General features: G+C 40.3%; 4 protein-coding genes across 4 annotated transcripts; 1 reads left to right on the top strand and 3 right to left on the bottom strand.

The window, feature by feature from the left end:
- Positions 1 to 446: 446 nt before the first annotated feature.
- LOC113562404 lies at positions 447 to 2,084 on the bottom strand. Its single transcript, XM_026971839.1, has one exon. It carries the CDS (start codon positions 2,057 to 2,059, stop codon positions 461 to 463), a length of 1,599 nt encoding a protein of 532 aa, XP_026827640.1. The 5' UTR covers positions 2,060 to 2,084; the 3' UTR covers positions 447 to 460.
- A 41-nt stretch (positions 2,085 to 2,125) lies between these two features.
- LOC113562409 (inner centromere protein A-like) lies at positions 2,126 to 3,120 on the bottom strand. The gene is made up of 2 exons (XM_026971844.1): positions 2,245 to 3,120; positions 2,126 to 2,200 (listed from the first exon to the last, which is right to left on the bottom strand). Exons 1-2 carry the CDS (start codon positions 3,118 to 3,120, stop codon positions 2,126 to 2,128), a joined length of 951 nt encoding a protein of 316 aa, XP_026827645.1.
- LOC113562405 (vicilin-like seed storage protein At2g18540) lies at positions 2,386 to 4,835 on the bottom strand. The gene has a single exon (XM_026971840.1). It carries the CDS (start codon positions 4,761 to 4,763, stop codon positions 3,381 to 3,383), a length of 1,383 nt encoding a protein of 460 aa, XP_026827641.1. The 5' UTR covers positions 4,764 to 4,835; the 3' UTR covers positions 2,386 to 3,380.
- Positions 4,836 to 19,108: 14,273 nt separating this feature from the next.
- LOC113562408 lies at positions 19,109 to 19,441 on the top strand. The gene has a single exon (XM_026971843.1). It carries the CDS (start codon positions 19,109 to 19,111, stop codon positions 19,439 to 19,441), a length of 333 nt encoding a protein of 110 aa, XP_026827644.1.

Below are 19,441 nucleotides of genomic sequence, written 5' to 3'. Positions count from 1 at the left end.
CGCTGCTACATAAAACAATATTCACTAAGTAAATAACAATATTACATTAGTGAACACTGTCAATTAACGTATTTAAACATTAGTTAGCATTGTCAGTTAACGTATTACTTGATGATGTAGCAGCGCCAAGTTCTTTAGCATTACTATTTTTTATTTTTATGCAGGGTGTCCAATTTTAATCTATCACCCCTCGTAACTTTTCAGGGAGCGGTTGTAGAGAAAAATGGTTCATACAAAAGTTTCTCGACTTCGAGGGGGACATGAGATGGTGTCATTGGTTTGACCTTGAGTGAACCTGCCAAGGTCATATGGAGTTCAACTTTGTTTTTTTAAATAGAACCTCCTATTTTTCATTGCATATTTTTTTTTTTTTATTAAAGATAATGATTCCCTTCTCGGGATACATGAGTTTGCGTCTATTTACATGCCTTCCTATATTTATTTCATTGTATGCCTTTAATTATCTTGTTTCTTTTTTCTTCCGTCTTTCTCCCTCCTTCCTTCTGTTACATAACTCCAACATCCATTCTATTCCTTCTCCCTCTTCTGCCATTATCGATTCTTCGGTCTTAGTTGTTCTGGATTCTGGGCATTCCTTCAGTATGTGTTGCCAAGTTTCTTCCTCTCCGCATAATCTGCACGTTTTCCTGCTTTCTTCCTCCCAGTATCTATTTCCTTTCCATTCATTTCCGCACCTAAACCTTGCTATGGTTTTTATCTTCCTGCCTTTTCCCTTCTGGTCTAAGTATCTTGCTCTTCCTTCCGTCTTCCATCTTTTGTATTCCTTTGTTGATTTTGATTCTTCCACCTTCCTCCTTCTTTCCTCCAGTTTCCTTTCCCTGTAGATATTCATCCATTCTTCCACCGTGTTTGCTCCTAAATCCTCTCTTGCCTCTCTTGTCCATTGACTTGTTCTGCCTTCTTCGTAGAACATCTTCATCCTTCTGCCCCATTGTGTTTTCTCCCATTCTGTATTGTTGATCTCTCTCCTGCACTCCTTTAATATCTTATTTTCTGTTTCTCTCTTTATCTTTTCTTGGTACTTTAATACTCTTCCTCCTGCTTCTATACTGATTTGTTCTGTTTTTGTCTCTTCTCTCACTATATAGCCTGGTGTGCATCTATCTAGTCCTAGCATCCATCTTATATATCTTTCTTGTAGTGTTTCTATTTCCTTCCATTCTCTCCATCCCCATATTTCCACTCCATATAACAGTATGCTTTTGACCATGATATTGAACATTAACATTCTTCTGCCGTAATCTTCTCCAAATTTCCTTTCTCCTATTCCCCATATCTGCGCCATGGCTGCTGCTGCTCTTTTCACTACATCTTTTATGTGCGCCTCGTCCGTGTTGCATTTGTTAAATGTAAATCTCAGATATTTAAATTCTTTGACCTCTTCTATTATTTCGCTCTTCCATCTCCATCTTCTTTCTTGTTTTACTTTTTCTTTCTTACAAATAACCAACATTTTCGATTTGTCTGCATTCAGTATTAATTCTTTTTCTTCCAGATATCTCTCTAGGCTCTTCATCATTTTCTTCATTTCTTTTTCCGTTTCCGCCATCATTGCTAGATCATCTGCATACGTTAAACTGTGTATTCTCTTTCTTCCTATTTTAATCCCTCCGTTCTGTCTTTTCTTTAAGAAATCTTCAACGTTTGCGATGAATATTATGAAGAGAAGTGGGCTGAGTGGGCACCCTTGCCTCAATCCTCTCTCTGTCCTGAAACTGCTTGTACACTTGTCCCCCATGATTACTCTACTAATTGTCTCTTCATAGATATCTTTTATTCTGTCAATTAATCTTTTGTTGATGCCATATTCTTCTAGTACCTTCCATAGTTTCTTTCTGTTCACCTTATCGAAAGCCGCCTTTAGGTCTGCAAAGAATACGTACAGCTTCCTTCTTTCTTTTGATATCACTTTTTCTGTCGCTGTTTTTAGTGTGAATATGTTGTCTATACTACTTCTCCCCTTCCTAAATCCCGCTTGCGTTTCTGGAAGAATCCATAGTCTTTCTGTTTCCTTCCTTAACTTATCTTCTAGTATCATCGCATAAATTTTGTATCCAAAAGTGTAATTCCTCTGTAATTTTTAACTTCTTTCCTGTCTCCTTTCTTATGGATTGGATATATTAAGCCTGTTTTCCACCCTCTTGGTATTTTCTTTCCATTCCATATCTTCCCTAGAATTCTTCTTAATTTTTCTTTTGTTTCTCTGTCTGCATTTAACCATACTTCGTTTTTGAGTCCATCTTCTCCCGTTGCTTTCTTTTTCTTGAGCCTTTTTATCGCAGTTTCTAATTCTTCTTCTGTGATTCCTCCTCGTTCCTCCACTGCCTCTTCCTCTCTGCACAATTTTTCCCGTATATCCTTCTCTTCCTGCTCGTCTTCTGTATCGGTTATTTCTTTTCCTTCCAGTAATTCCATAAAATGTCTTTTCCATTGTAATTCTCCTATGCTGTTGTCCAGTTGTTCTCGTTGACCTCTTTCCTTCCTTATGTATCTCCATATCTCTGTTTCGTTGCTTATTTCTGCTAATCTTTTCTGTTCTCTTTCTCTGTCCTCTTTTCGCTTTCTTTCACATAGTTTGTTGTGCCTTTGTTTTTCTTCTATATATTCTCTTCTTTCTATCGTTCCTTTTTTCATTTGTCTTAAAGATCGATTTAGTTTCGTTTTACTGTTTCTACATTCCTTGTCCCACCAAGTTTTCTGTCCTATTCCTTTCGCTTTTCTCTTGATTGTCTTTTTGTTTATCGCCTTTCTGATTTCTTCCACTAGTTCTTCCCATTCTTCCTGTGCTCCTTCTTTTTCTGTCTTTCTTCTCTTAAGATTTTCCTTATATATTTTTATTCCTTCTTCTGACCAATCTTTTATCTCTATTTCTCTCTCTTCTTCCTCTCTTCTTATCTCCTCTATTTTCGCCTTCATTTCTACCACCAGTGGTTGGTGATCTGCCTCCGTCCTCTCTCCTATTTTGAAGCTCTTAATTTCTTCCCATGTTTCCACATTGCAGATTGCATAGTCTATTACTGATTTTCCCATTGTCCCTGTAAACGTCCACTCTCCTTGTTCATCCTCTTCCTTGTTTCCGTTTAGTATACCAAGTCCCATCTTTTCTATTTTCTCTATCAAATCCATTCCTTGTCTGTTTATTGTCTTATCCTTCGAAGTCCTTTTACTTTCTTCTTCCTCATTCCATACTATTTCTCCTTTCTGTGCCGTTCTCGCGTTGAAATCTCCAATTATCAGTTTCTTCTCTCTTTCATTTTCAATTTTTTCTTCTAGTTCTTCTAATGTCCTCTTTTTCCCTTCTCTGTTGTAGATTGAAATAATTCTCCATATTTCTCCCTTAATCTTTACTTTGTAGCTTATTATTCCTCTTGTTTCTTTTTGTACGTCTCCATCCTGATATTTTTCTTCACTCCTACTATCATGCCTCCACTTCCTCTTCCTTTCTTCTTATCCCTTGTTGCATATTGGATTTCCCATTTAAATTCTTTGGGCATCCATGCTTCCATTTTATTCCACGTTTCTGTTAGATTGACTATCTTAAATTTTCGTACATACTCCCAGAAATCTTTATCTTTCCTTGCAATTCCTGCCGTGTTCCAAAATATTACCTTGATCTCTTTTGTGTTTTCGGCGTCATCCTTTTTTAGTTTATTCCTTGTGTATTGTTTCTTTCGTTTATTTCTGAGCCAGTTTTCGTCGCCTTTGTTGTTCTGTCTCGTTATTTTATCCGTTCCGTGTTTCTCCCGCCTTGGTCTGTGTCGGTCTTTGTTCCGAAAATTTATCTCCTTCATTCCTTCTTCTTCCTCCCATATGAAAGTTTTCCCGTTGGCTATAAGTTTCTTGTATCCTATCTTTACTTCCTCTCCTTGTTCTCTTTTTGTTCTTGCTATTCCCGTTATCTCTTTTTGTACGTCTCTTTCCTTTTTCGTTAGATCATTGTCAATGTACAGTTTCTTTCCTTTCATTTTGCTCTTCTTTATTAATATTTCCTTCTTCTGTTGCCAACTCCCTAACTTTGCTACCAGCATTCTTCTACCCTGCTCCCTTTTTATCCAGTACGCATCTTCTATGTCCGCCTCGATTTGCAATTCTTGTCTTAATGTTTGTTTTATTATCTCCTTCGGTGATCCTTCAGTCGGTATCCCCTCTCCTTTCATAATGATGTTGTTCCTTCTTTCTCTTCTCTCTCTTTCATCGTCTTTCCTTTCCAGTTGTTTCATTCTTGCTATCATCATTTCCATTTGTTCCTCTTTAGTCTCTAGTTCATTTAGTCTCTCTTCCATTATCTTCTTCTCTTTCACCCATTCTTCTTGCCTTCTTTTCCACTCTTCCCTCATGACTTGCAATTCCGCCTTTATTTCTTTGTTTTCTTTTTTTATCTCTTCTGTGTCTTTTTTAATTGTTAGCATAATTTCCGTTATCTGTTCTAATTTATCCATGTCTGTTTCTTCCTTGTCCCCTATTTTCTTTCCTTTCTGAATTTTCCGTGACTCTTCGGTTTCTTCTTCTTTCTTATGTGGTGGTGTTCTATCCACAATCCTAGATTTACGGAAGATCTCGTAAAATTCTTTTTCCGCCTTTATCCTGTCCTCTTCGTCCTCCTCTTCTCTTTTTCTCTTGAATGAGTCAGCTATTGACCCTAGACTGCCTGTCCTCTGCCTGGTAACTCTTTCTATGATGATGGATCTTTCTTTTCTTTTTGATTCCTTTTTCTTTTCTGAGCTTCCGCCTGCCTTAGTCATTGGTGTTCCACTGTTTCCTCCGACCCAGCTTGACTTCTCCGTTCCGATGATAACTGCTTCCTTCTATTATCGGCTGATAACTGCCACTTATTTTCATTGCATATTCTTGTAGCTTACCTCGAGAGCTTTTCAATTCACTATAAGAAAGTATTTTTTCATTAAGTACTTTTTGAGTTACAAGGCTTGAAAGTTACAGTACCGCCGGCATTAGCATTACCCAAGGTGTACCACGTGGAAGTTGTTCGGTCGGATTTACACCTCTTTGTGTGTGTGTGTGTGTGTGTGTAACAGAGGAGATGAGGACCCCGTGGTTCGTCACTCCCACAGTATTTACCGACTCCAAACCCTCTCCTTTTGTGTGTGTGTGTGTGTGTGTGTGGTGTGGTGTGTGGTGTGTGTGTGTGTCACAGAAAGGGTTTGGAGTCATTAAATACTTCGGGAGTGACGAACCGTGGGGTCCATATCTCTGCTGTAACACACACCCACCCACCCACACCACCCACACACACACACACACACACACACACACACACAAGAGGTGTCAATCCGACCGTGCAACCTCCACGCGATACACCTTGGGTAATACTAATGCCGGCGGTAACTGTAACTTTCAAGCCTCATAACTCGGAAAGTATTTAATGAAAAAATACTTTCTTATAGTGAATTGAAAAGCTCTCGAGGCAAGCTACAAGAATATGCAATGAAAAATAGGGGATTCTATTTAAAAAAACAAAGTTGAACTCCATATGACCTTGGCAGGTTCACTCAAGGTCAAACCAATGACACCATCTCATGTCCCCCTCGAAGTCAAGAAACTTTTGTATGAACCATTTTTCTCTATGACCGCTCCCTGAAAAGTTACGAGGGGTGATAGATTAAAATTGGACACCCTGTATATATACGACATTTTTTAAAGAAATTAATTTTTATTTGGTTAGTTGTGACTGGTAAAGTTTTACTTGGCGCCATTTTCCGATATCATATTTTTTATAGGTTTATATACGACATTTTTTTAATAAGTTAATCTTTACTTGGTTAATTTTATATATATACGACATTTGTGTAATAGATTAATTTTTATTTGGTTGGTTGCGACTGGCGCATGTACTTGGCGCCTTTTTTCTCCTTTTTTTAAAAAAAGTAATTTTTGTGAGATAGTTAATACATTGAAGATGGTTTAACGAAAAGACCGAAACGTTTGTTGTGAATTGTATTGTAATTTAATTTTAATAATAAGCACGTACACCTAGCTTCGCTCTTTGTTTCAGTTTTATTTTATTTGTATCTAAAGAATTTGAGCTTTTATTTGTCAATATATTAAAAGTTGAACGAAATCAGAGGGATTACACCTTGGTCCTCTCCTTGTCAGTTAAGGCCCAGTTTCACAATTTACTTTAACCGACATTTAACTCGTTAATGAAGAATTCATACTGCGTCCGATGTCCGATGTTTGACGTTTAATCCAATAGGAGAGTTCGTTTTCTAGAGATTCTAAACGTGACGCATTGTGAATTCTCCATTAACGAGTTAAACTCCAGTTAAAATAAGTTGTGGAACTGGGCCTAAGTCCCAACTATACGCCATTAACCGGCGGTAACAGAGTTATGAGACTCCCTGTATAATATATATTAATATACAGGGTATCTCAGACCACCCGTACCTTTTTAAAATGAAAATAAATGACTTTTATCAAAACTCGCGAACAGTTTTTAAGTAAATCGAGTACGCTCTATCGAATGGTGATATTTTCAACTTTTGATTCCGACCGGAAATACACCATCTGGACCTGAAGTTGAATGTTTTGAGGGGAACATGGTACTTTTTATTACAGGTTCGAATTGTACGTGACAAAATAAGAAACTTTTGTATCAAACGTTTTTTCTGAAAGTGCCTCTGTCAACTTTAAAATTGACCTTGAAAGTAAATGTGATGAAATAATGAACTTCAGCTTTCACGGCTACTTCCCATCAGTTGAATATCGGGTTAATTTAATGTATTTACTATTCTTGATAACGAAGGTTTCATAAAGATCCATCTAGCCATGTCCTATTCGAATATGGAAGCATATGATATGCTACTAATTTTGGGTGAGTGTAGAGGTTCGTTCTCTGCAACTGAAATATTATGGCGACAGCGGTATCCTGATCGAACACCTCATTCACGCAACGTTTTTCCACGTTTGGCTAAACGAATACAAAACGAAGGTGTCATTCAGCCTCACCATAACAAGGATAGACAGATCCACCGTCCAATTAGGGATGAAAGAGCGGCGGAAATTCTTGAATCGGCAGAATTAAATCCTCGTGATTCCTTAAGACGCCGAGAAAGAAATTCTGGTGTTAGTCGTAGTAGTATCTGGCGCATTTTCAGACAAAACAAGTTTCACCCTTATAGAATGTCTCTTCATTAAGCATTGACTAACAATGCTTTTTATCAGAGACTTGCATTTTGCAACTGGATAAGACAACCACCTGATTTTCATCACAAAATTTTGTTTTGTGATGAATGCACATTTAAAAGTGTTGGATCTGTCAATACTTGGAACTGTCGTCATTGGTCACAGGTTAATCCTCACTGGTTGAGAGAAATAGACCATCAACATGTAGGGAAAATCAATGTTTGGTGCGGTATTATTGGAAATCGCATCATAGGTCCTATTTTCTTTCAAGAAACTCTAAATGCTGATAGATACTCAGCCTTGATAGAGACAGATCTTCCTGTCTTGTTAGAAACTCTTCCTCTGTGATTGCGCCTGGATATGTAATTCCAACAAGATGGATGTCCGTCACATACATCGAAAGTTGCCCGTACAGTATTAAATACTATGTTTCCCAACAAGTGAATTGGCAAATATGGTCCGATCACTTATCCACTCCGATCGCCGGACCTCACTATCCTTGATTATTATTTATATGGGGAAAGGTAAAAGATTTGGTGTACCGTAAACGTTCAACTACAAGATGTGATATGATTCATAGGATAAGTGAAGCAATTCGATCCTTAGGCGATGATGAGATTCTTCGAGCAATCAATTCCTTCCAAAATAGAATAGATGCTTGCATCACAGCGAATAGTGCTCACTTTGAATATTTTGTTTGAACATACACTTCAGTCACTCAGATACGTGTGTGCGAACGTTCATAAGGTACCGTACATGCAAGCACATACACATCCTTGTCATTAGTTACGCCACAGAAACACGAAGTTATTTCATCACATTTACTTTCAAGGTCAATTTTAAGGTTGACAGAGGCACTTTCAGAAAAAACGTTTCATGCAAAAGTTTCTTATTTTTTTTACGTACAATTCGAATCTGTAATAAAAAGTACCATGTTACCCTCAAAATATTCAACTTCCGGTCTGGATGACGTATTTCCGATCGGAATCAAAAGTTGAAAATATCACCATTCGATAGAGCGTACCCGATTTACTTAAAAAATGTTTGCGAGTTTTGATAAAAGCCATTTATTTTCATTTTAAAAGGGGTGTACGCGTGGTCTGGGACACCATGTATATTATACAGGGTGTCCGGCATGAAGCGGACAAACGCTCGTGAGCTGGTAAAGCACAATGAACTGAAAAGAAAAGTCCTGTACCACTTTACAATTTTCGCAATAATTATCAAGTAATTAATTATTAAAAATTATCATATTAAGCCGGCCTACCGCCAAATGTAAGCGCGCGAGATGTGACCGCCTAGCGATCGTGGTTGCTAGGCGCGCGGGGCGGTAGTTTATTACATACTTCGCGATCATACTTCGTTACCATATGACATTTGCCATTTGTGCGCCATTGCCGCTTGTAGGCAGGAATTAAGTTTATCACCTAATATTATGATAGAACCAGACTCACGCAAATATTTTACGTGATGACTGCTTCTGTAAATTATTTTGTTACTCATATCATAAGCAAGCTGACTAAAATAAATAAATAAGTCGCAAGCACTTCCTCTGTGATCGTTACGAGAGCATGAGCGCGATAACCGTCGCAGCCTGTTTCACTTCGCGCATTGCGCCCCTGGCTTACTCTTGTAACTCCACACTGATTGACTGATTACAATAATTAATTGCGACGAAACTATTCATCGCATCGAAAAGTAGTATTACACATTTTTTCTTATATTTTCATTCTATACCGAATGGTGTTGAGCAAATCCGACACTTTTTTAATACCCTGTATATACATTTATATACATATAGGGTGTCCCATTTTACAGTTTCCCCTAAAATATTTCAGAAACACTGCGTTAAATCGAAAAATGTTTCAAACAAAAGTTTTGTGACTTCGAGGGGGACATAAGACGGTACTATTGGTTTGACCTTGGGTGGCGTTATCAAGGTCATATGGAGTTCAACTTTTATTTTTTTTAACGGAATCCCATACTTTTTATTGCAGATTCTGATTCTTCGTCAAAAAGTAAGTAACTTTTGTCCGACATTGTTTTTAAAAACACCCTCCTTATCCCGAAAACTCAGGTTCAACCTTTAGCGGACCAATAATAATACTCGCTTTATAACAGACACTGAAGTTTTTTTTAGTATTTTACTGTTTACCATCAGCATGTGCGTGCGTGCGTATGCATGTGTTTTACATCCAGCCAACTAAGGCAAGATCGATCACAGATCCGGCCAATTAAGACAAGATTGATCACTGATCCAGCCAGTTAAGACAAGATCGTGCTCTGATCCAGCCAGTTAAGACAAGATCGTGCTCTGATCCAGCCAGTTAAGGGGTCATACCTAGTTAGAAAAATCGAAAAAATCGATTTTTGGGTTTTTGCATATTCTTGAAGTACACCATTTCAAGAATGTTTTCTGAAAATTTCATGTCAATCAGACGAAAATTGACAAAGTTATGCGAGTTTGAACGTAGGGACCGCTCCGAGAGCAGGTAGCGCGCGCGGCGCGGCGGCAAGCAGGGCGCACTACCTGGGTTTATACTCACAATAGACAGGACACAATAGGACAGGTTCGCTACACGTCTAAACAAGTTTCTGTGTGCTTGTATTCAAACGGCCAACGAGCTCAGTTTGGCAGTTGGTTTTGGGCTAAGCAGATCAACTTAGCTACTTCGATTTTGCTGCAGGTTTTCGATTTCGCTTTCATTTTCGCGTGTTTTTCACGATGAATCCGAATGAAAAAGTCACACGAAATAAAAGAGCACTGCTAAAAACGTACAAATCAAGATCAAAGAAGAGAAAACAATCTTTCAACCCTAAGACAGCGGAGATGAACGAAGCAAGTTTTAGTGCACAAGAGGCCAGAAAGCGTCGTAGACAGGAGAAAATTGATGCTTTGGAGGTGGCTTCAGCAGCAGAAGGCTTACTTTATGGGCCTGAAATCGATAATTCTGTGTAAGTTAAAAAAATTAAACTATACTCTACTACTGATAACTACTGATAACTAGACTGCAAACTTTAAACGCGTTTTTCTCGAAATTACATTTTTCGAAAAAGTCCCGTGCGGTGATCACGATATCTCGAGAACCGTTAAAGCAATCGACCTAAAATTTTTTCGTACTTATTCTGTGTATCAAGGGCTTGTTCGTGAACGAAGTGTTTTTTTTTAATGAAAAATTTTTTTTCTTGAAGGAAAACGAAAAATTAAGAGCCCGAAAAATCACATTTTTCCTTAAAACGGTCGCCATTTTGTCAAAATTTATTTTTTCAAAAAATCCTTCGTTCACGAACAAGATATATTCATATACTAACAGAATCGTTTTGGTTTTTTTATTTTAGATGATTTGGCTTGGAGTTATCGCGAACACCGCACGACACCGCTGAAAAACCAGGTTTCCTTAAGGTGGCCGTAACTTCCTCAATTTACAATATTTTTCAACGAAAAAAATTCTGAATGTTGTTCAATATATGTACTTTTGATATCAACATTTTGTTGTAAGAAAAAATTACTTGAACTTTCTTATAAAAATCCCCGAAAATCACGTTTTTTTTCACCTTGCAACTAAGTATGACCCCTTAAGGCAAGATCGTGCTCTGATCCAGTCAGGTAAGGCAAGATCATACCGTTATGTAGTCAATTAAAGCCAAGTAAGGTAGTTGTAAATTAGTTTTGTAGGTCGTCTCTCTGCTCATCTGATGAGATGTTCAAACGTAGCTCCGTTGACTTGTTGACAATATTGAATCCGTCTCTCGAAGTTTGTAACAGTACGTAAGAGAACATCACGTGGAATAATGTTACACGCTGCTCGGATCCTCTCCATCATGTTTTCTCTTGTCGTTGGTCTCTCCCGATAGACTACATCTTTCAGGTAACCTCATAAATAAAAATCTGGAGAAGTTAAATCTGGTGATCTTGCTGGCCATCTTACTCGACTACCCCTTCCAATCCATACTCACGGAAGGTCTTGTTCAGATAATCTCTGACGATATTGGCATAGTGAGGACCTGCACCATCATATTGGAACCACATTCTTCTCCGTGTATTAAGGTCAATATCTTCAAGAAGTATTGGAAGAATATCTCTTAGAAATTGTAAATAATTCTGAGCATTAACCATACCATCAAAAAAGTAGGGGCCAATTACATAGCCATTGACGATTCCGCACCAGACAGTGAGACTCCATCGATGCTGAATGTCTATTTGTTGCATCCAACGAGGATCAACTGGAGCCCAATAGTGACAATTATGACGATTCAACGTTCCATGACTATGAAAAGTAGCTTCATCGCTGAACAAAACGTACTTAAAAAAATCGCCATCGTGCAGAAGTTGCTGTGTTGCCCAGCGACAAAATAATAGCCGTTCTCGATGATCATTCTCAGTCAAGGCTTGATTTAGTGTAATATGATAAGGGTGGTACTTTGCAACCTTCAAGTATCTAGAAGCAGTCGATCTTGGAATTCCCATTGTACGCTTAATTTCACGTAATAATACATGAGAGTTCAAATGAACCATCGCCAGAGTTACGAGGAAACGAGCATTCAGCGCGTAATCATCTACGTTGTAACATCTTCTTCGTCGACAGAGATTCCCTCTCCGAATCCTTATTTCAATTTTACGTATTGCAGTATGACTCGGATGTTGTCGTAGAGGAAATCTTCTTCGGTACAATGCTGCTGCTCTTTTGTAATTACGTCGACATTCTCCTAGGATGAGAAGAATGTCGGTCAACTCGTTCGACGTATAACCGAGCATTGTTTTTGCTTGGACAACAATGGAATTTTAGAAACAAAAAAATTTGAAAATCATTCACGAATGATGTGACGAGTTAAAGAGGAAGTGTCGAGAACAGAAAACTTTATGCTAATTGCTCAAGGACTCATACAAGTTGAGAAAGACACCAGCTGTCAATTGATAAGTCAACTTTCAATGAGATGTATCGAATCCTGCAGTAAATAAGAATAACCAATAGTGTTTAATATTGAGATGGGAAAGTAATAGTGCAATAATCCTCAAACTCTCGAGCCGATTAAAGCAAAGACCATTTCTGAATGTTCCACTCTTGGCTTTGAAATAATAATTCGGAACTACCTACTGTTTGACCTTGAAATTATGTAACCAACGAGTGACGCCCAGTTACGCACAGAATAAATCGGACACAGCAGGTTTAGTGAATCGGACACGGACCCAATCGGACACAATAAGAAACGGACACACTGCGTGTGGAATCGGACACAGTGATAATCGTACACAACGCTAATCGGACACAGTGGCAATCGGACACATTGGCAATCGGACACAGTGCCAATTGCGCACAGTAGGAAACGGACACACAGTGGTTGCAATCGGACACAATAGGAAATGGACACATGTTCCGTAACAGTTTCATTCTAATAAGGAAGAGTCAAAATTAGATGTAGAGTAAACATTGCTTTGTCTTGCAAAGTACATGCGTGGATACAGTGTGGATACTTTCCCAGTATAAACTTTCTTACTTTAATATTATTAATTTTTTATACTGGGAAAGTATATGCTTAGGTGGAAGAGTACTAGGTGACGGGTGAAGCCCGTCTCCTCGTGCTCATAAAAAAAATAACAAAACTTTGGGGTGACCAAAAGTACTGCGTGGAAGTTACAATGTAGAATTTTGCTTCGTGTGGAACCTCGCTTCATATACTCTCAGCATATGGTTTCTAAATTTATTAAATATCGCACGTATGTGCAAAGTAAGCATGGTATCATCGTTACGCCATATAAAGAAATAGAAATAGAAAAGTCCTTACAAGTAACATTTCCAGGTTAGGAAAACTGTCACGGAACATATGTCCGTTTCCTACTGTGTCCGATTGCAACCACCGTGTGTCCATTTCCTATTGTGTCCGATTGCAACCACTGTATGTCCGTTTCCTACTGTGCGCAATTGGCACTGTGTCCGATTGTCGATTGACAATGTGTCCGATTGCCACTGTGTCCGATTAGCTTTGTGTACGATTAACACTGTGTCCGATTCCACACGCAGTATGTCCGTTTCTTATTGTGTCCGATTGGGTCCGTGTCCGATTCACTAAACCTGCTGTGTCCGATTTATTCTGTGCGCAACTGGGATCATCCCATTTGAAACCAGAGGTGACCACCGACGAGGATGTTCAGGATCTTTTAGATGAGTTAGAAGCCTTTTTAAGTGACCCCGATATTTTCCCTCCACCATCTGAAACATCATCTCCATCCTATTTGCCCATCCCTTTCGATCAATTATCGCAACACTCCCCCGTGCGTTATGTCTTACGGTCTCCCTCTCCAATCCTACTGGAGGATATAGAAACCTTCGTCGATCATCCTCATCAAAACTTATCCCCGGCCGACTATCCATTGTTTTCCCACCTTCCACCTTTCCTTCCGGATCCACCACCTATCATACCTCCACCTCTAACTGACACTGCGGACGCCGAAGAATCCCAGTGAACAGATCGCTATTGTTTACGTTATTAATCATATATTTACATTTTTATTATAATTTAGATTCAATTACTTATAAATTTTTTTCAAGACTTTAAAAGTACAATTTCCGTTCACCAAATGGTTAATTCTTTTATCTGACTATTTTAATAAAATTAATTTTTATTTGCTCATGTTAATTTTTGTTTAATTTATTTACCTCTTTCCTTCCTCAATTGATCGCACGAGGTCCTGTCCCTTGTAATAGGAATTCGATTCCCTTACATAAAAAGGACCGACGAGCAGACATTAATTTGGAAGAAGCGTAAGAGTGGCTTTCGGCCGCTGACCTTCTTTCCGATAACTCGGTCGACTCGACTCGCGTTGATACGTGAGAGATACGTGGTTTGTGCGTCTCTCTTAGGGAGCTGGACGTAACAGATATAAGACGGGACATGTGGTTTCAACATGACGGAGCACCTGCACACTTCAGTTTGAACGTACGCCAGTATCTGGATCAGCGTTTTCTGAACAGATGGATTGGAAGAGGAGATCCCGTAGCTTGGCCTGCGCGATCTCCTGATCTTAATCCCCTCGACTTTTTCCTTTGGGGTTTTGTGAAGTCTCTGATATACGAGACTCCTGTACTTGGAGAGGAAGATCTTCTCGCAAGAGTCATGGCCGCTTGCGAACATGTGCAAACTATTCCCGGGATATTCCATAGAATCCGTGAATCCATGAACCGACGATGCCATCTGTGTATAGAAGAAAATAGCCAACAATTTGAGCATTTGTTATAAATCCAAATAATTTACTCTCCTGCAAAAACGGCTCATTTTCGGGTATCGGTATATTAATAAAAGTTGCTTGTTTTGGTGTCCTCTATAACCCCCTGAAGTTTGTCGGTATGTTTTTGGAATATCCTGTATACACACACACACACACAAACACGGCGTTTTTTATAATGTTACCAAGTTAAATAAACTATTTCACCAGCTTGATATATAAAATGAAATATACTATTATATATCTCTCGAGATTTTCAGGCTTTAATATACAGGGTGGACCATTTTAATCAATCTACGCGAATATCTCGAAAAGGAGAAGTTTTTCAAAAAAATGTTTCAGACAAGAGTTTTATGGCTTCGAGGGGGAAAGATGAAGATATTATCAATTTAATTTTAGATGGCGCCACTTTAGAGATTTCATCATGGCGGCCATTATTGTAAATGGAAGTCGAATAAAATCCGAGTGGCACCTACCTGCCGTTTTGGAACTGTTGTAATGTAGCACCCATGGCGAAATCTGATGCAGAAGTAAGGGCGCAGCTTCGCGAGGATGCGCTAGAAGAGAGACTTGAGCGAGTTGCTGTTTACATGCGTCGAATGTACGCTCGGTTTCAGGGCACGTATTATGATACTGTTCGGAAACGATTCCGATCGGAATGATTCCGTTTCTCTACATTTTTCCCTAGAAAAAAGAAAGAGAAGAACAGGGAAGAAAGGGACAAATGTGGAAAAAACGGAATCATTCCGATCGGAATCGTTTCCAAACAGTATCATAATACGTGCCCAGGAGTCCATGTAACTGAGCGCTTGTCGCATTTAGTTGCCCCTGCGATGAGAGCATGAAGAGGTGCTTGTGTAACAGCTACGTTCTTGATGAACCTCCTATAGAAATTTATTAAACCAAGGAATCGTCGAAGTTCCGCGATTTTCGGCTTAGGAAACTTGGCGATTGCGTCTACTCGATCCTTAAGAACGGTGATGCCATTTTTGTTGACTGTGTGACCGAGGTACGTTACTTCTTCCGCACCAAAAGTACACTTGGCTAAGTTGATGGACAGACCGTGTTCTTGTAATCTTCTCAGGACTTCTCGGAGATGCCGTTCGTGGAGCTCCGGCGTAGGGGACGCGATGATGATATCGTCAATGTAACAAAAAACGTAACTTAGGCCTCTGAGAACCGTATCCATGTGTTGCTGAAAGGTCTGAGCTGCGTTGCACAGGCCAAAGGTCATTCGTGTGAACTGGAATAGACCAAATGGCGTTATAACTGCGGTTTTAGGTTGGTGTGCAGGTGCGATGGGAATCTGATGGAAGGTCTTAGTTAGATCGAGGACTGTGAAGATGGTACAATCCCGGAGCTGGTGCGAAAAATCGTGTAGATGAGGATTCGGATACTTATTTGGCACTGTCATTCGATTGAGGCGGCGAAAGTCACCGCAAGGTCTCCAAGTTCCACCCTTTTTATGGACCATGTGTAATGGGGTAGCCCAAGGGCTAGACGACGGTTGGCAAATACCTGCAACCAGAAGTCGGTCGAACTCTGCTTTCGCTGCTTTAGCACGAACCGGAGATAGACGGCGGGCTAGTTCTGCGATCGGTTGTCCTCGCGTAATGATATGGTGCTCGATCGAGTGTTTAGGTTCTTGAACGCCTACGGGTTGCGTAACGGCGATGAATTCTTTGAGTATTTCATGGTATTTGTTGCCCTGATCGATCGGTGAGAGCGATGGCGTCGGACACGCTAAGAGGCTGCCAAGGACTTTGAATTGAGTGGTACTATACAGGAGCCTGCGACCATGGAGATCTACGAGCAAGTTAAATTGTTTGAGAAAGTCAGCTCCTATAATAGGCTGTCCCACGTTTGCGACCATGAATTTCCAGGTAAATGCTCTTCGCAGTCCGAGGTTCAGAGTGAAAGTCTGGTTGCCGTACGTGTTGATTGGTGTGCTGTTGTCGGCATATAGCATTATCTTCGAGAAAGTCGTACGCCTGCTAACACTTTTGCGATGAAGTACGGATATGTTCGCACCGGTGTCGATCAGAAATCTCATGCCCGAGTTGCGATCTCGGATTGCGAGACGATTTTGCGTTGACACCGCTCCCGAGGTCGCCTCTACCCTCGGGGCGCTCGTTAGTTTTCCTGCAGAGCGGGTTGCTTGGCTCAAGTATAGGGAGTCTGGCACTTGCGCGCATCTGCACCGAACTTCCTATGATAATAATATGCCTTAGTGGTTTCTGCGCTAGTCACGCGTTTGGGAACGACCACGTTTCTGATGTTCACGGTTGTGAGAACGTCTCTGTTGCTGCTTGTCTTTTTTGAAAGCCTTGGTGAGGGCTTCTACCTGTAGGATAAGTGCGTTTAACGCACTTTGTACGTCTGTGTGCTCGCTTTGTGGTTTGCTCGGCTTCTGTGAAGTGGTGGGTGTTACCTGCAACGTTGACCACAGCGAGAGACGGTTTTGACACTTCCATAGCTCGGTCTGCCATTTCAGCAAGTCGGTCGAGGTCCTTGATGTCCGAGACGACTAAGATAGCTCGAACTTGTTCAGAGAGTTGTTCTAGGAATAGTGATCGCAATACTGCCTCACTGCATTACCCAGTTGCTAGGTTTCGCAGGCGGTGTAGATATGCCGTAGGTCTTTCGTCGCATATTTCGTTGCTGCGAAGAAGGCGGCGTAGACGCTTTTCATTTCCCTCGTAGGAGGTCACGATACGCTTCTTAAGAGCCTCATACTTGTCCTCGTTTGGAGGCGATAGAAATGTCTGAGACACTGTCTAGCACTTCACCGGCAAGTTGTACAGCCACATGTCGAAACTTACTAGTTTCCGACGTTATATTGTTGTTGAGGAAGGCCAATTCTATCTTCGCGAACCAGAGGCGTGGATTTTGTTTGCAAAACGGTGGTAAGTGTAGTTGGCGGTAACGGCCGCCAGGTGCGTCGTGTCACCTGCTGCCTGCTGCATATTCGGTTCCTGCTGCGCGGACTCGGTGTCGTCGTGTGACGAGCCTGCTGCTGAAGCGGAGGCTGGAAGTCTGGGAGGCTTTATCGGCAAGAGGGTATCCGGTCACTGCGTAGAGCTCGTCGGGCCGTCGCTCGTGATCACGTCGGGGTCACTAATGTAGCGGTTAATGAATCACTCACGATTCAAGATACACTACTTTATTGTTACAATAATATCCAGTACCGGCGTTAGGGTAGGACGTGGTGGGGCGATCGCCCAGGGCGCCAGATCTGTAGGGGCGCCGCTGCCCGGTGCCCCCTAGTATGCAGGTCTCTATACCTCCTCACTGTCACTTCCCTCTATTTATATCTGCTGCGGCACTGTCTCTATGTCTATATCTTCCTCGGCGTGCTCTCTATACCTATTAACTTATGCGTACGATTGGTAGGGCGCTCCCACCACCTGCTTAGCGCGCGTAGTGGGGATTGCTGAAGCTTCGGTGCTCGAGCACGGTACGGCTCGTTTACTTGTTTTTGGCTGGTCTGGACTCGAACGGTGCTCGGTCCTCTAAAGAGTCTAAAGCTCTCTCTGCCTAAAGTCTAAGTCTGCTGATTGCTAATCTATTCCCCAGGATATCTTCTCTCGTAGCGCTATCGCTATACGTACCACACTTTGCTGCTCTTCAGTCTTCAATTGATTTTGGTAGCAGGCTTGCGACGTATTCCGAACTTTTTCCTTCTTTCTCTTTTCGTTTTTTTACTGGTTGATTGTATTCGCAATTAGTAAGGAAGATTTTTTTCACAATGTCCGACCATAGATTGAAAAAGAAACCATCTGGTTCGGAATATCGAAAACGCAAGACCGAAAAGGAAAAAGAGTTTCAGCAAGCCAAAAAATTTATGAATCTCGATAAATACATTGAAACGAAACAGCAAAATGAAGGTAATTTAGAACGAGGTGCTGCTTCATCTTCTACTGCTTCTATATCAGGATCCTGCAGTGAGCTTCAGGGCATAACTGAAACGAGAATTGATGAACTCCCTAATGAAAGTAAAATTTCATCAGACCTGCTCCCATATCCAAGCTTCCTCACAATCATGATGACTCATTGTCATTTTCAGGAATTACTAATGCACCATTAGAGCTTGAAACAATTAATTTATCAGATGTAGGCACTTGACCGGCTATTCGGAATAGCAAAACTATTGACCACATAATAACTATAGGTCCAACGCAGATTCACATTGATCGAGATAACTTTCCGAAAGATGAAACCGGTCGTCATTTTTGCAAGCTCTCACTATTCTAGGAAACTTGCAAATAATGAAACAATCCTGCGTCGTTGGTTAGTTTACTCTATTTCTAAGGATCGGGTTTTTTGTTTTTGTTGTCGGCTTTTCGAAAGTCAATCGACATCGAATTTAGTGTCTGAAGGATATAATAAATGGAAACATTTATCTGAAATTCTGAAAACACATGAAAACAGCACATCCCATAAGAAATTTTACCATGATTGGATTGAAGCTGAAATGAGAGTGAAGATAAGAAAAACGATCGATTGCGAAGAACAAAAATTTATTAACAGAGAAATTTTGCGATGGAATAATGTTTTGATTCGGTTGATGAATATTATTTTTTACCTCGCTGAAAATAATGGGAGCTTTCCAGCAACGACACAGTGCGATACAGAGTATCATTCTATCTTTGTTGTTCACTGGTATTGAAAGAAGATATAATGATACTCTGTGTCGCACTGTGTCGTTGATGGAAAGCACCCAATATGGCGTTCAGAGGAACCTCGAACAAATTATACACACCGAACAATGGGAAGTTCTTGGGACTAGTACAACTAGTAGACAAGTTTGATCCGATCATGCAGGAACACTTGAAGTTAGCAATGGCAGGTGATATTTCAAACCACTATTGCGGAAAGGATATTCAAAATGAATTAATAGATCAGATGGGCGGAAAAGTCAAATCTGAAATTGTATCGCGAACCAAAAACTTCAAATATTATTCCATCATAGCTGACTGCACTCCAGATATAAGTCATATTGAACAACTTTCTTTAACAATTCGATTCGCTGATTTATCAGATGACAATACAGGGTGA

Source organism: Ooceraea biroi, chromosome 8, assembly GCF_003672135.1.
Source record: "Ooceraea biroi isolate clonal line C1 chromosome 8, Obir_v5.4, whole genome shotgun sequence".
Classification (NCBI taxonomy): Eukaryota; Metazoa; Arthropoda; class Insecta; order Hymenoptera; family Formicidae; genus Ooceraea; species Ooceraea biroi.
This window is presented reverse-complemented; position numbering and strand designations above follow the sequence as displayed.

What these genes read in the sequence shown, in the direction of transcription:
- LOC113562409 (XM_026971844.1), bottom strand. Translation starts at nt 3,120, where the DNA reads ATGGGACTTGGTATACTAAACGGAAACAAGGAAGAGGATGAACAAGGA. An exon ending in AAGATGGACTCAAAAACGAA is followed by an intron (nt 2,201 to 2,244) that starts GTATGGTTAAAT and finishes AAAATTAAGAAG; the next exon opens with AATTCTAGGGAAGATATGGA.
- LOC113562404 (XM_026971839.1), bottom strand. Translation starts at nt 2,059, where the DNA reads ATGATACTAGAAGATAAGTTAAGGAAGGAAACAGAAAGACTATGGATT.
- LOC113562405 (XM_026971840.1), bottom strand. Translation starts at nt 4,763, where the DNA reads ATGACTAAGGCAGGCGGAAGCTCAGAAAAGAAAAAGGAATCAAAAAGA.
- LOC113562408 (XM_026971843.1), top strand. Translation starts at nt 19,109, where the DNA reads ATGGCGTTCAGAGGAACCTCGAACAAATTATACACACCGAACAATGGG.